The following is a 14,890-nucleotide window of genomic DNA, read 5'->3' on the forward strand; positions in this document are numbered from 1 at the left end:
CAATGAGAAAAAGCAAATAACCCAGATTTTAAAATGGCAAAGGATCTGAATAGACATTTCTCCAAAGAAGGTTTGCAGATGGCCGCTAATCTGGTAAAAAAAAAAAAAGATGTTCAATATCACCAGTCATCAGGGAAATGCAAATCCAAAGCACAACGAAGCACTACTTCTCACTGACTAGGATGGCTAGCATTATAAAGATGAACCATAGGAAGTGTTGGCAAAGGTGTAGAGAAATCGGAACTGTCATTCACTGCTGATGAGAGCGCAAAATGGTGTAGCCACTTTGGAAGACGGTCTGGCGGTTCCTCAAAAGGTTAATTAAACATGGAGTCATCATATGACCCAGCAATTCCGCCCCTAGGTGTACACCCAAAAGAAAATAAAATATAAGTCCACACAAAAATGGGTACACAAGTGTTCAGAGCAGCATTATCCTAATAGGCACAAAGTTGAAATAATCTAGTTTTCATCAATTGACGAATGGATATGGGGTCTAATGGAATACTGTTCGTCCACGAAAAAGAAACGTGAAAACATCATGCTAAATAAAAGAAACCAGAAACTAAATTTAATTTATGTAAATTGTGAAAGATGTTTCAGTAGGTTCTAATTTATTAAACCTAGGATTTAATTATTTCTACTGTGTGAATAAAATGGAAGTTTTACACAAAAACTGTATTTTTAAGTTCAATAACAAGATCGGCAAGCTGAACTTCAGATAAACACTTTGAAAATGTATCGCTAATTCTTAAATTACGATTTAAATATCGAATATCAGAAATTAAGCTATTCAGGTCGGACCATTGTTAAGCATACTTTCCCCCCATCAGCAACGTCCCCTTAGGCCTGGAAACCCGCAGGGACAGCTGGGTCACGGAGTGTTTCACAAGCCCGTGCTCAGGCTGCCGGAGAGTTCAAGTTCAGCAGGCGCGTTTCTTTTCAGCCACTGCCCGGAAAGGGATGGCACTGGCCAGGAAGTTTTGTCTGGAATCCCCGCAGCCCGGGCAGCGACTCCAGGGTGACTTGCTGGCCATGCCCACGTCGCCGCGGCTCGGAGGCGGGTGAAGCTCCGGGACGCGCGGCGCGAGCCGGGGAGACGCGCGGTCGCAGCGCCGAGATGGACCCGGGAGCGCGGCGCGCGCTGCTCGCGCTGCTCCTGCTGCGGACCGTGGCCGCGCTCGGGCGGCCGCCGCGTGAGTCCGGGCCTCCGGGGGACGAGACCGAAACCAGCTTCGCTGAGCCCCTGGGGTGGCCAAGTGCGGGGGGGGCGGGGGTGGAACGGCTCGGCCCCGAGCGCAGCCTTTCCCCGACTCTCCCGGGAGGGGCTCCGCCGCCGGGTGCGGGCGGGTTTGCGGGCCCCCTCGCCCGGGACCTGTGCGCCCCCCGCCCCGCCGCAGCTCCCCAGGGTGGCGCTCGGAGCCACCCGCCCCCTCCGCCGACTGTGGCGCTTTTAACTACTTTTAACTCCAAATCTGTGCGTTTCTCATCCGGGCTGAGCTAGGGTCCCCGGGCCCTCGGACTCCGAGCTGGGTGCCCTCGTTCTGCTTTGGGCCATGTCGTGTTTTCTCCTGTCGTCCCCAAACAGGAAGTTCTTCTCCCCAAAGACGACGTGGGCCCGGCCGGGGTGTTGAGGCTCAGGGCTGGCGGAGGGCAGCAGGCCTCGGCTGAGCGGGGTCCCTCCCCGCCCCCCCGCACCCGGTCTCGCCGGCACGTGGGGGGCGCTGCTGGAGCGAGCGGGGGGCTGGGCTTCCCGCGCCCCTCCTCCCACCCCTTTCCATCTCGGGGTCAGGGGAGGCACCCGAGACTGATCTGACCCCGGCCTTACTGACTCTTGGCGGCCGGTTATTCTTTTGCCTGGAAAAACTGTAGTTTTTCATCATAACGGTGATTTCTGGACTTTTGAACTGAACGGAAGAGTTCTCGTTTTCAGCGGGGGGAGGGGGGGGTTGATTTGCAACGTTAATCGTACTGTACATAACTAATGGGTTTTTACTAAAGGATGCCAACGTGATGACTAACATTTAACTCAGTTTTAAATCACCTTCGTCTCTGTGATCTGGTTTGACTCCACCCAGCATTGGGAGGTAGGAACCAGTCATAGGGCGATTTTACTAGTGTTAACTGGCCCTCGGGTTATCCTTCCCCAGGTTAGAAAGAACGTGGGATCTGGTTCTCTGATGAAAAATGAAGTACCACCACTGTTCCTAATCTCAGGTGACCGTGACTCTTTGCACACCTTCTACACGGTCTGAGAACAACACTTGGAGGGAAGGTCGTATGTGTATCCACGTTACAAAGATGACAAGAATGAGGCATGACCTGCTCATGGGTAATTTTGTTCCACGTTACCCTGGGCTTTTGAGGCAGAACCAGCGCCTCCATAGCTGTGATTCTTAAATGTCACACCACAGTAGAGGTTGAATCCTCAGTTTGATGTGGAACAGAGATATTCGTTGTTCACGCGTAGAAAGGGAGTAACAGAGCGTGAGTTGCACTGTTCTGGACCCCAGGGAGGTAGCAGGGAGCCAAGTCCTTGCCCTCTGGCATTTTGCGTTCTCTTGGGGAGATGACAATAAACTAACAAGAGGACCCAGCGCCCCAGGTAGCAGCAGGAGCTGTGGAGACCGGTGAGGTGGGGAGGCCGGGGCAGGCTCCTCTCAGGCTGGCGGTGGAGCCGAGAGCTGAAGGAAACAGGGCTGGTGCCGGCTGGAAGCTTCCCAGACGAGCTGAGTGGACCCCGCAAGTGGAGTGGAAGCAGGGACTGCACCCTCGGGGAAACTGACCCCTGTCTGTGGTGAGGACCGTTGTGTGCATCGTAGGATGTGCTTTACTCACGGGGTGTTAGTAGCAATCCGCCGGTTATGACGGTCACAAATGTCTCCAGACGTTGCCAAGTGTCTGCTGGGAGACAGAGCTCCCCAGTTAGGAGCGTCTGGGGTACAGCACGAGCATAGGGACCAGAGGCCGGGACTCGTCAGGGGCTCAGCCACGGGCCACAGGCCAGGCCTCCTAGGACCTCACGGGCTGCCGTGTGGGTTCCAGCCGAGGACGGACCTGATCTGGCACAGCTTTGGGAAGGGTTGCTCTCGCTGGTCTGCAGGAGGCAGGGGTGAAGGAAGTCGCAGTCAGAGCCGGGAGCAGCCGGGAAACTGTTGCTGGGTGCCAGCCGGACGCGGCGGCCAGGCCTGGGGGCAGGCAGACGAGGAGAAGAGCAGCATCCTGGATGTATTCAAGAGGAAGTTGCCGAAGGACCCCGGTGCCGTGTGAGAGACAGAGAAAAGTCAAAGGCGACTCTGTTCTTTAAAAATTATTTTGTTATTTTAAACGTTTTATTGGCCTGAGCAATGGGGTGATAGGTGATGCCATTTCTGAGATGGGGAAGGCAGAAGAAAGAGCAGCTTGGGGGAAATCAAGAGTTAGACTCTGCACACCTTCTACAGCGCCTCCATCTGGAGTTCAGGGCCAGAGATGAAAACCAAGGAGTCGTCATCGATCCATCTAACAGGCATGTACTGAGCCCCTAGTACATGCCAGGAGCTGTTCTAGGCCTTGGGCGTTCATCAGCGGAAGGAAGGGAAACTCTCACTTGCTCTTACCGGGGCTTCTTCCGTGTTTGCTCTGAAAGTGTCTTAGTTATGGATCAGCGGATCTGCCAGCATTTCACGGCAAACATTTACACAGGAAAGGGTTTAGAGACGGGAGTCGTGGAAAAAACCCAACAGTGAATTCCTCAGCACTTGGATCCAATTCGCCCTGAGCATCAACCCCTGAGCTCGGCTGCCCCAGCGAGAGACCCTTGGGATCTGAGAGTTTGTGGGCTGCAGGGGAGATTGCCCTAAATGTGGGAAGTGGGGCAGAGGCTGGGAGCTCCGAGGGGGGTGGTGGCAGCCCCCCGGGGGGGCGAGAGCACCCAGGCCTGTGGCGGAGGGCGGAGAGGCCCTGCAGCTCACGTGCAGTGGGGTGGGCCCAGACACAGCTGGTGCTGTGAGTTTGATCCAGCAGGGCTGTGGCCTGTCCGCCCCCCACTCCGCTTGCAGCTCACGGAGCTGTCCTCTTGCCTTCCCCCCAGGGTCCCATTCCCTGCGCTACCTCTTCATGGGCGCCTCGGTGCCGGACCTTGGGCTGCCCCTGTTTGAGGCCTTGGGCTACGTGGACGACCAGCTATTCGTGTCCTACAGTCACGAGAGTCGCCGTGCAGAGCCCCGCGCCCAGTGGGTCCGGGGCGGGGCCGCCAGCCCACTGTGGCTGCAGCTGAGTCAGAGCCTGAAAGGGTGGGATCACATGTTCATCGTCGACTTCTGGACCATCATGGACAATCACAACCATAGCAAGGGTACGTGGAGAGGGCGCTCTCCCTTCCGAGGTGGGCAGAGCACATTCCTGTAGCTGGAAGATGGCTCTGGGTGAGCAAGCAGGGAGTCTGAGGTCCTGGGGGAGGAGGGCAGGAGCCTGAGGTCCTGGGGTCCCTGGGGATGGATGCTGAGACAGGGACTTACTCCTTTGGTTTCAGTAACGAAGCTCGGGGTGTTGTCAGAGTCCCACACCCTGCAAGTGATCCTGGGTTGCGAGGTGCAAGAGGACAACAGCACCAGGGGATTCTGGAAGTACGGGTACGACGGGCAGAACCATCTGGAATTCTGCCCCGAGACGCTGGACTGGAGAGCAGCAGAGCCCAAGGCCCAGGCCACCAAGCTGGAGTGGGAAGTGAACAAGATTCGGGCCAAACAGAACAGGGCCTACCTCGAGAGGGACTGCCCGGAGCAGCTGCAGCGCTTGCTGGAGCTGGGGAGAGGGGCCCTGGACCGGCAAGGTATGGTGGGAGCGCTCCGTCTGCCCGCAGACTCTCCCCATGCAGCAGCGTCCGCAGGTGCCGGGCGAGGTCCGGGCTGCACTTTCCCAGGGGGCCAGGGTCACGTGACTCTCGGGGAAGGCGCTGAGGTCTGAGGTCTCCACCTTATAACTGAGATGTAGGACCCAGCCCAGGGGCATGGTTTTAGGGTGTTTTTTTTTTTCTCCCTACATGTGGCCAAAGACGTATCTGTGATTTTTTGATTTAACTGAGAACCTGTGTATATTTATACCTTTTAGGAATTTCAGAGATGTCAATTATCACATGAATGCCAAGCCAAGCAATTACCAAAGGAGGCAACCAGGCAGAGTAGTAGAATCGTTTGGAGGTTAAAGGTTACTTTCACAGAACAGAGAGAGAGTCCCTGAGGGCTTCCAATCTTCCAGGGCCCCTTCTTACAAGAATTCTTACTGGGCTGAGCCAGGTAGAATGAACCAATAGGGCTTAGTCAATCAAATCCACATACAGGGGAATTTCGTCCGATTCCATTTACTGTATTGACAAAGGACAGAAGCCGCGAGATGCAGGTATGCATATTTATATACGGGACAGGAGCATGGGCTTGACTATCTACCATGCAGCACCCCATCGCAGCTGAGTCCTGAGACATGGTTTAGGACACAGTATGGTGACTCACGCAGCAGCATCGGCCTAGGGTTGGCTTCTTCCTCCAGCCCGTAGAGAAAGGGAAGTGAGAGTTCCAGTCTTCTTGGCAAGGGTAGAAAGCTCCCCTCTCCAGATCCTTCCTCCTTCCTGTCCAGTGCCTCCTTTGGTGAAGGTGACCCATCACGTGGCCTCGGCGGTGAGCACCCTACAGTGTCAGGCTTTGAACTTCTACCCCCGGAACATCACCATGAAGTGGCTGAAGGACAGGCAGCCCCTGGATGCCAAGGACGTTGAGCTGAAAGACGTGCTGCCCAACGGGGATGGGACCTACCAGGGCTGGGTGGCGCTGGCTGTGCCCCCTGGGGAAGAGCGGAGATACACCTGCCAGGTGGAGCACCCAGGCCTGGATCAGCCCCTCACTGCCTCCTGGGGTACGGATGGGAGCTGGGGGGGGGGTGGGAAAAGTCCGTTGTGGGCGGAACCAGAGGGGTCAGCATGGCAGTGAGGGGAGGGTCTGAGCCGGGCTGGGGCCGCAGTCCCAGCTTTCACTTGCTTTTGCTGTTTTAGAACCCCCGGTGCCTGGCACCCTGCTCACTGGAGTCATCGGTGGGATCGCTGTGGGCGTCATCCTCTTTTTTATTGGAATTCTGTTCAGAATCTTAAGGAAAAGGCAGGCTTCGAGTGAGTAGGAAGAAGGAGGAAGTCTCTCAGTTCCTCTGACCCCAGGACACATTAATGCATCAGGAAGCGGGCTGAGGGAGGGCGAAGGGGATTTGGTGTCCATCTGAAAGAAGCCTGTTCCTCTTTTTCTCTTTGGGGACACAGCTTCCACCCCGGGAGCAGGAATGAATTGTTTTCCTAGAATGAAAGCTCCAAATTCAACAAACTTCTTTTGAGCACCTACTGTTTTGCGAGATGCTCCTTAAAGTAGTACATGGGCTTTGCAGTTGGGTTCATCGCTGTTGCTATTCTTAGAACCCACATCTAGAAGGGAATGAAATCTGTAGCACAAGCAAACACAGTTAAAGGAGAGCCCTTAAGGTCCTAAGACAGACCATTCTCTGGGTGTCAAAAGAAGGAATGGCCATGACCTGCTGAGGATTGACCAAGGATTCTGGGCCTTGAGGTAGATGGCTTTAGGAAAGGTTGAGGACAAGGGGGGTCTACCCAGATGGGGCAGCCGTGCACATGGCAGAGCATGAGGCATAGTGGGAGGTGAGAAATGATTGTGTCTCCGCCTATCCATCACCAGGGTGCACGCCTGCCTCCTGAGCATCTGGGGGGCGGGGGAGGGGCAGATGGAAGCCAGCCAGGCGGAGCTCTGGGGGCCTCGAGGATGCTAGCCAGGGAGCCCTGGAAAGTCAGTGCAGGGACAATATGGGGGACACGGTCTGGGCAGTTGGAGAATGAGTGTCAGGAGGTGAGATGGGAGGCAAGGAGCCAGCTAGAGAGCTGGTAAGCAACTCCAGGTGAGAGATGATGGTGCTCAGGGAAGGGGGTGGTCCCAGTTGAGGTGAATGGATGTGGGAGGTGAGGGCCAGGGACTAGGCAGCAGGGTGCTCGGGTCTGCGATGCCCCTTTTCCGTCTCTTGTCTCTGCAGGAGGAGCCTTGGGGGACTACGTCTTGGCTGAATGTACGTGACAGCCTGCAGACCCCTCGTGGGGAGGAGACGTGGAGACTCAAAGAGAAGGGGTACCCCTGTGGCCTTCTTCATGTTCCAGGGCAGAATTGGACTGAACGAACAGGAACTGCCCCAGGAACTCTCTGCTTGTGGCCTGCCATGTTCATTTTTGAGAAGTTTCTCCCATTTTGGTTTTTGAGTTCCTGCATGCCTATGAGCCCCAGCGCCGGCCTCTGGGCAGAACCAGCTGCCTTGAATCTCAAGCTGCCTCTAGGGCCTGCCTTCATTTCTGCATCACTTCCCACTTCATATGCCCATGTCATCTCATCTCCTACCTCTGGAATAACGCTCCTGAAATTTGGGAGACTCACGGTTCCTTTCAACATCTGAGAAAAACGATGAACTTTCTCCCCGGGACATAACACTCTCATGCCCTTACCAGAATTTTGCACACACATCCAGGCATTTCCTAGGCCCATCTAATTGCCTTTTGATCCTCTCTCTCTCTGTTACCCAGTAATTCACCTGTCACCAAGCCCTGTGGTCTCTTCCACCAGAGGGTGAAGTGGGTCATTGTACAGCGGTGAAGGCCGTGCACTGTACAACCCATGGAGGTACCCTCGGAAGAGCCATTGTGGATGCCTGTGTTTATTCATGATAGTTTTCCAGAAAGTGGGCAGGAAACGTCTTGAGGAGGGGTATGTTTTTCTAACTGGCAGCAAGGTGTCACATAGGTTTCCCCAGAGTCACAATTTACACGAATGCGTTCACAGTGCCTCTCTGGCATGCCAGGCTTGAAGTAACGCAGTCATTTCCTACTTGGATTCTGCTAATGAAATGATAAGGAAAGTGATCCTAAGGATGATGATGGTGATGATAAGGTGGCTGACACTTATAAAAAAAAGCACTTGCTGCCAGACTGAGTTCTGAGCACCTGCTTACATTATGATTCTTACCATAATTCTCTGATATAAGAACTATTATCCTCATGGGTTTTTTAGGTGAACAAAATGAAGTAGGGAGTATCTCACAGCCTTCCAGGGCTAGAGAGGTTTCAGCTCAGTCAGTCTGACTCTGATCCATCTCACATGCCGTGGCATTAGATGCTTTAGATGTGCCAGGAAATGGGGGGGGGGGCACGGCTCTTCTGTGGCCCCAGTGTCTTCATTCTCAGCGAGCTTGACCAAAGCGAAGGGAAAACAGCAGAAAATAACCTCAGCCATTTCCTTTCGAAGTCTCTGCGGAAAGAAATCCAGCGTGTGGCCAGCTTACTCTGCTGCCACCCCAGTCGGCTCTGTCTGGCGCGTCTCTCGGGCCCTGGGTCCGGACGGGGATCGGCGGTGTCCCTCAGTGGATGTGTTGGACCCCACAGTGTTTTTGTTCTGCCCGTGCCTCCAGAGTCAGAAGCCGGGTGGCATTTCCCTCCAGGAACCGGAACGACCGTCTGTCGTATTAAAGATGGTAAAACAGATGCCACTGAGTGGCCTGGGGGTACCCTGGCGTGTTCCTGGGGCTCCTGGGAGTCTGGTTCTCTTCCCCAACTGTGCACATTAAGAAAAGAAACTCATCAGGAATTACTCCATTCTGGGCAAGTAATTTATCGGACCATGTTCAAAAGAATACTAACACAGACACCCGGATGGCCGGTGTTTCCTTTCTGTTGCTATGTATGTTTGGCCACTTTACTGGCAACAAGGCATTCTGTCTCCCATGGCAGGTGCCTCAGAAGACCAAATAAAGCTCTATGGTTTGTTTGGTAGTTACTGAATTTGGGCAAAGAGATCACGACAATTTTTTTTTTAACTTTTTTTTCTGGTTACGAAAGTTAGGTGGATAAAAGTACATGTAATTTGTGCTTATTGTCAAAAAGTTGAAAATGAGTTTGAATTGAATGAATTGAATTGAATGAATTGAAACTATCATTCCAGTAGCTAGTGATAAACCCTATGAATGATCTGTGTATTTCCTCTCAGTATTGCTATATTAAAATATATAAAATCAACAAATACACTTAAATAAGCGTACAATTAATTGTGTTGTATACTGTATGATTTTTTTTTTTTAGGGGGCCAAGGGGTAGAGGGAGAGAGAGAGAACCTTAAGCAGGCTCCACGCCCAGTGCAGAGCCCAGCGTGGGCCTCAATCTCAGTCACAATTTCAGCCAAAATTCAGAGTCAGATGCTTAACTGACTGAGCCACCCAAGCACCACGGTATGATTTTTCTTAGGTACTTATCAATGTTATGGATTAATCAACTTAATCATTGGGTCATTTGTGGGACATTGATATGCTTCTGATTTTTTTACATTTTGTTTTATGGAATATCTTCATTAAACTCGGGTAGCTGAATTAGTTGTTTTTCCTCACTCTAGAAACATTTTCATCTAAGCTGTTACGTGTTGGCTATTTTACTTCCAAACCATATTGAAAGCACACCGACAGATTCTCTCTGGATATCATTCTGTACTCAGAACATACTGCCCAAAAGGTTCCCTTGCTCTTCCAGCTCATTAAGGATACAACTAATTAGGGAATGGTGTGTGTTATATTGGTTTTCTTTCACACAGACTGAGATTTCAAGAAACACCTGTCTTCACAGTGGGACTTTCACTAACCATTGGTGACTGTGGCCTCTTACTTTTCTTTTTATATATATTTTTAAAGATTTTATTTATTTACTTGAGAGAGAGAGAGTGAGAGAGAGTATATGCCAGGGGGAGAAGCAGAGGGAGAGGGAGAAGCAGAGGGAAAGGGAGAAGCAGGCTCTCCGCTGACCAGGAAGCCTGGCGCAGGGCTCGATGGATCCCAGGACTCTGGGATCATGACCTGAGCCCAAGGCAGACCCTTAACCTACTGAGCCACCCATTCTTTTTATAATGGAAGTAATAAACCTCTATTTTCTTTCAGTGTTTCTTAGCTTAATTTTTCTTCCCTTGTTCATCTATACTTAAGATCAACTACATTTGAAAAATCAAAGACCTACATTTTAAACTCTGGATCCTATTTGGCCTCTGGCAAAACCACCCACAAACAAAGCGCGGTCGTGTGGAGAAGGGTGCCACCTGGTGGCTACGGTCGGAAGTGTCACAGTGGTCATGTGATTGTCTAGTCCTGGGGCGGGTGGCGGCGGTGGGGGGGGGGGTGGTTCCTGCAGGGCTAGGGAGAGAGAGAGAAGAGGTGGGCGCTGGAGATTTTTGTGGAGAAAAGCCCCTGAGAACTTGAGGAAATAAGAAACGAGTCACCAGCTGGTTTGATCACAGGGCACTGCTGAGCTGCCTGAACAGAGAACGGAACAGAGGAAGACCTTTGGAAATCCTTGTAGTTCAGCTGCAGCCGTTGGTTAAGACCCGCTGGGAGGTGGAGGCAGACTTTCTTGCTGTGTCTGAGTAATATGGTCTTACAGGGCTGAGTGGGCTTGATGCACCACGAAACATTCTTCATGTCCACACACATACGCCTTCGAAAACATAACGCCTTCTCTAAAATGCTGGAAAATTCTTATAAGCTACCATTTTTAAACTATAATTTTTTTTCTAATCACACTCCAATCTAATAATGACTAGAACTCAAGAATGCCTGACTTTAAACATTTAAGATTTTCACATCGATGGACGGGTATTTGGGGTTTTGATTTCTTTCTGTAGACTTTGGGTCATCTTTTTTTCGTTTCTCTTTTGGAATCAGTGTGAAAAGGTAGAATGTCAACTCATTATTAATGATCTTGTGTGACGATTTCATTACAAAGCCTGGGTTGACTTGACATCCCGCACACATGCCTTCCATTGCATGACTATTTTCTAAAACTATTTTTTTTTTCAGCTAACAATGATTATGTACTTACTAGATGCCAAGCCTTGTTTGGGATATTGTTTCTGAAGAATCCGGTGAAGTAGGAACCATGGTTATTTCATTACCCTTATTTTGTTGTATGGAAACCAAAGCACAGAGAGGTTACATAACTTGCTGAAGGTTACACAGCTAGAAAATTATTGTGCTCGATTTTTATTCTACCTCGTCTGGCTCAGAGTCAAGCTCATAACCGCTATAAAAAACCTGTTTCTGTGTCAAGAAAACACGTAGTGTGGCATTGTTATTATCTCTTTGGGATGCTCCTGGTGGCAACACCTCTGATGTTTGCTGCAGTGAGGAGGGAATGTGTTTTAACATTTCAGAATTTGCCTTATCTCTATAACTTTTTCATAAATATTTGGAAACATTTTCTTTGCGTGTATTTTTTTTTAATTTAAGGATTTTTTTCTGTTAATAAACAAATTTCTAATGAATAAATTTACATTCCTATTTATTCTCTTTCTCATTAAGGGAGAAATTTAGGTATGAGTAACCTTGAAACACCTGTGAATCATTTTATTCACCAGATTGGGGTAGAAACTGTTGTTGCTGTTTGTTTGTAGGTTTTTTTTTTTTTTTACGTATTGTTATTTTTTACATATAAGATTCTAGCTTTTGATCCAAAGAGTCTAAAAAAGAGTTTTGGAGTCTTCTGTGTACTTGGGGTGGGACAGGGTGGGGGTGGGGCAGGTAAGTACCAGTATCTGTGTAAACCCCAGGGTTAAGTCTCAGTTAACCTTACTCTAGGGTTGATTAAATGCCCTGAATTTTATTTCTTAAACAGTTACCACAATGGCATTGTCATAAAACAGGGAATAACCAACTTTGATACTGCCAAAACATCGTGACCATGTGTGCAAAGAGAGCATCTGTTTTAAATATGAAGGTAACAGTGGTCTTTCCTTTGTATATGTTTGGAATCACAGTTTCACCATTAAAACAAGTGCAAAATACTTTTTGTGCTTTGTGTATGCAATTAAGAAAGTATTCAAGGAAATCTGAAAATCAATTTAATTACAGACATTTATATAAAAATTTTGAAACAAATAAATGTATAAGGAAGGATATTGTTAGAAATTCTCTGTCCAAAGAACTTTTTTTTAGTAGGTCAAAATACATTAAGAATGTTTATAGGAGCAAACCCACACAAAGACAGCAGGCTGAGGAAGTGGACAGGACAAAACTTTCAGTAGAATGTTTGGACTGAAAAGAAAAAGTAGAACATTTTCTAGAACAGGAAGGAGAGGAAGTAAGGAAACTAGGGAAAAACCCAGTATATATTATAGACCACAGATAAGCCAATGGGAATGAAAATTGAATTTAGGGAAAGTGAATAAGACAATGGGTATTCATACCAGGGTAAAGGTTAGGTGGCTGGAAAAGAGAAATGCACTGAAGCCTTAAACTGCAGTAAGAACTGTCAGCCAGTGGCTGGAAGAGCTGTCTGCCCCAGACCAGGAGGGATGTCCCCAAACTCCTGGAGATAACTAATGTTATAAAGCCCTGGAAAACTATGTTGGGTCAGGTTGAACGTATACCTTTCTTCAGCTGTAATATAGGTCAAAAGCATTTCTACCCTAGGATTTTGTCTCACTAAAGAACAATTACACACTTAAAAGTGACGATATATAGTGGTAGTTCTCAACCCTGGGCAAGTATCAGAATTGTTTGTTGACTATATATATATATACAGTTGACTATGTATATTTATATTTATATATATAGTATACACACCAGTCCTCAGCTCTGATACTTTGATCGAGTTAATCTGCTGCAGAGGGTGGTTGTAGGCATCTCATGTTTTTATAAAACCTTTGATTAACCTCATGGTGTTATTCGTTCAAACGTGTGATGTGACTTATTAGCCACAACTTGTTTGTAGGGTTTTTAGGTGAAGGGCTTTCCTCACATGTTGAATGAACAGGGTTCTCTGAAGCCAGGTTCTCTCTGAGGATGGGAGGGTGGGGTGAAAAGAAAGCCTGCAATACAGGTTCCAGAGTGAGCCACGCCCCTCTCCCGAGCCTCATGACCAAGTAGGACCTGCACTCTTCCCCGAGTGGAAGGATCTATTTTAAATATACATCTATATGTGTATACGTTTTAAATATTTCTGTTCTGACATTCATGATTTTTGAGTCAACGTCATTGAGAAAAATTGATAAAAGAGGACATTAGGAGAAGGGAATAGAAAAAAGGACTAAGATGTCAAAATAAAAGTGAAGCTTTATTAATGATCGAATGGGCAAAATAAAATTGGGGGGAAGCTGGCCTAGATCTCTTCTTGAAATGCAGAGGGCACCTGCTGGGATGTGCATAAAGGGGGGCTCACACCATGGGTTTTTGCATGAAATTACCATATTATATACATGCTATTTTTATTTATTTCCATGAATTAAAGAGCGTGTTGAGATTTCAGTTTCACTTATAACCTCAGACTCTACACTTTTTCTCTGTAGTGTTTGACATTTCTTCCTAGCTAAGTCCCCCTTATAAAGTATGTGTTTGTGGTAGGGGTGAGGGAAGTAAAAGTCAGGAACCTAAAAACCCTCAATTTGGGGCAGAAGAATGTAACTACTTAATAATTCCAGAAGGGTTACAAATCATACGCCATTCAGAGCTTTTCTACCCTCTCCTGGAACTCTTCTCTTTTCACCTGAGAAAGTATGAGGTTTTATACATATATGTGTGTGATCGCTCTCAGGACATAGTCTTATTTTAAGTATCCACAACAGGCATTTATTTATTAAATAAATAAGGAAGGATATTGTTAGAAAGTCTCTGTCCAAAGAACTTTTTGGAGAGAGGGGGTGCCAGTAAGTCTGATCACGGAAATTTTCAAAAGCTGCAGCAGGAGGCTAAGGAGAAATTTTTTATTTGAGAAGGCCCTCTCCCAACCACATTCAGATCCAATTCTGCTCTATTCTGCTTTTTATTTTTTTTTTTCCCCTTAATGGGATTAGCCTTGTTTAAAACACCAATAATCTCATCAAAAGCCCTCCAGGGGAGGGCCCTGTAGGCTTTGTTATGACCTTAATCAAGTATTAGCCCTGCCCTACAATTAATCCCCCACTCAACAAAACGTTTGTTCTTGTCTCTAATCCTGGAGAAGGTTGAAAAGGCATCAGTTAAGGAGGAAAGGGGAGTTTATTAGGAACTGCAGGCAGATCAGACAGGCCCAGCAGGCTAGGAAGAGGGTCCAGGGGCAACTGATTGTCCAAGCTTAGCTTTAGGTTCCCTAACTCTCGCACAGATTTTGTAGAAACAGGAATCCCTCAACAAATGTTCGAAAGGGAACAAGAAGTTTTAATTTGCAATTGTTCGTTTTTTTTGTTTCCAAACATAGGGCCAGAGCTTTTAGATGGCCAGGCTTACACTTTGTCCAGCATAAAGAAGGCCTTCTAAATGCGTCAGTTTAATAGGAATACTAAAGAAGCCGGAGGGAAAGTCCCTTGACCTATAACTCCACCGTCCTTCACATTATTTCCTCTACATTCCCCTCAAGGAATCATTACATAATTTATTAGTTATTAAGTGGAAATAAAAAGAAACGTTGAGTGGTTCTCTTTGGTCAGCGGCTTTACCTGGTTAAAAAAAAAAACACACATTCCATTTGCAAACGCGCCCTGAAAAAACAGCTCAGGACAAAAGAGAAACAAGCTTTTCAAACGAGTGAGAGCCGTACCTCCCCCTCCAGCCCGCCCGACGAAGAGCGAGGTTTCACTGGCCAATCAAAACATCCAAATGTTAATGAGGCCTCCTTGCCCCACCCCCTTACCGACCTAATTTGGAAAGAACACCAGGGCACGGTGTTCTCAATCAGGTCCGCAGAAATGCTATTTAAAGGGCCGCGTGAAGACAGCCCAGTCACTTCCACTAGCACCACCACCATGTCTGGCCGCGGCAAGGGCGGGAAAGGCCTGGGCAAGGGCGGCGCCAAGCGCCACCGCAAGGTGCTGCGCGA

At 48.6% G+C, this 14,890-nt stretch overlaps 2 protein-coding genes across 9 annotated transcripts in view; both read left to right on the forward strand.

Annotated features, from left to right (window-relative positions):
- Nucleotides 1-918: 918 nt before the first annotated feature.
- On the forward strand, nt 919-9,109 carry HFE (homeostatic iron regulator). 8 transcript variants are annotated; one of them, XM_021696834.1, is made up of 6 exons: nt 919-1,196; nt 4,073-4,336; nt 4,514-4,813; nt 5,614-5,889; nt 6,026-6,139; nt 7,060-9,109. In XM_021696834.1, exons 1-6 carry the CDS (start codon nt 1,121-1,123, stop codon nt 7,098-7,100), a joined length of 1,071 nt encoding a protein of 356 aa, XP_021552509.1. In that variant the 5' UTR covers nt 919-1,120; the 3' UTR covers nt 7,101-9,109. The 8 variants fall into 8 exon arrangements, with proteins under 8 accessions (XP_021552509.1, XP_044773510.1, XP_044773513.1 ...); XM_044917575.1 differs by having other exon boundaries at nt 4,538-4,813; XM_021696836.2 differs by lacking the exon at nt 919-1,196 and adding an exon at nt 2,768-2,797.
- A 5,707-nt stretch (nt 9,110-14,816) lies between these two features.
- The window catches only part of LOC110586616 (histone H4), a 2,077-nt gene continuing 2,003 nt past the window's right edge, over nt 14,817-14,890 (forward strand). The window contains exon 1 of the mRNA XM_044917590.1: nt 14,817-14,879. Within this exon, the coding sequence (XP_044773525.1) occupies nt 14,817-14,879 (63 nt within the window). The remainder of the gene's footprint in view (nt 14,880-14,890) is intronic.

Source organism: Neomonachus schauinslandi, chromosome 8, assembly GCF_002201575.2.
Source record: "Neomonachus schauinslandi chromosome 8, ASM220157v2, whole genome shotgun sequence".
NCBI classification, from domain to species: Eukaryota; Metazoa; Chordata; class Mammalia; order Carnivora; family Phocidae; genus Neomonachus; species Neomonachus schauinslandi.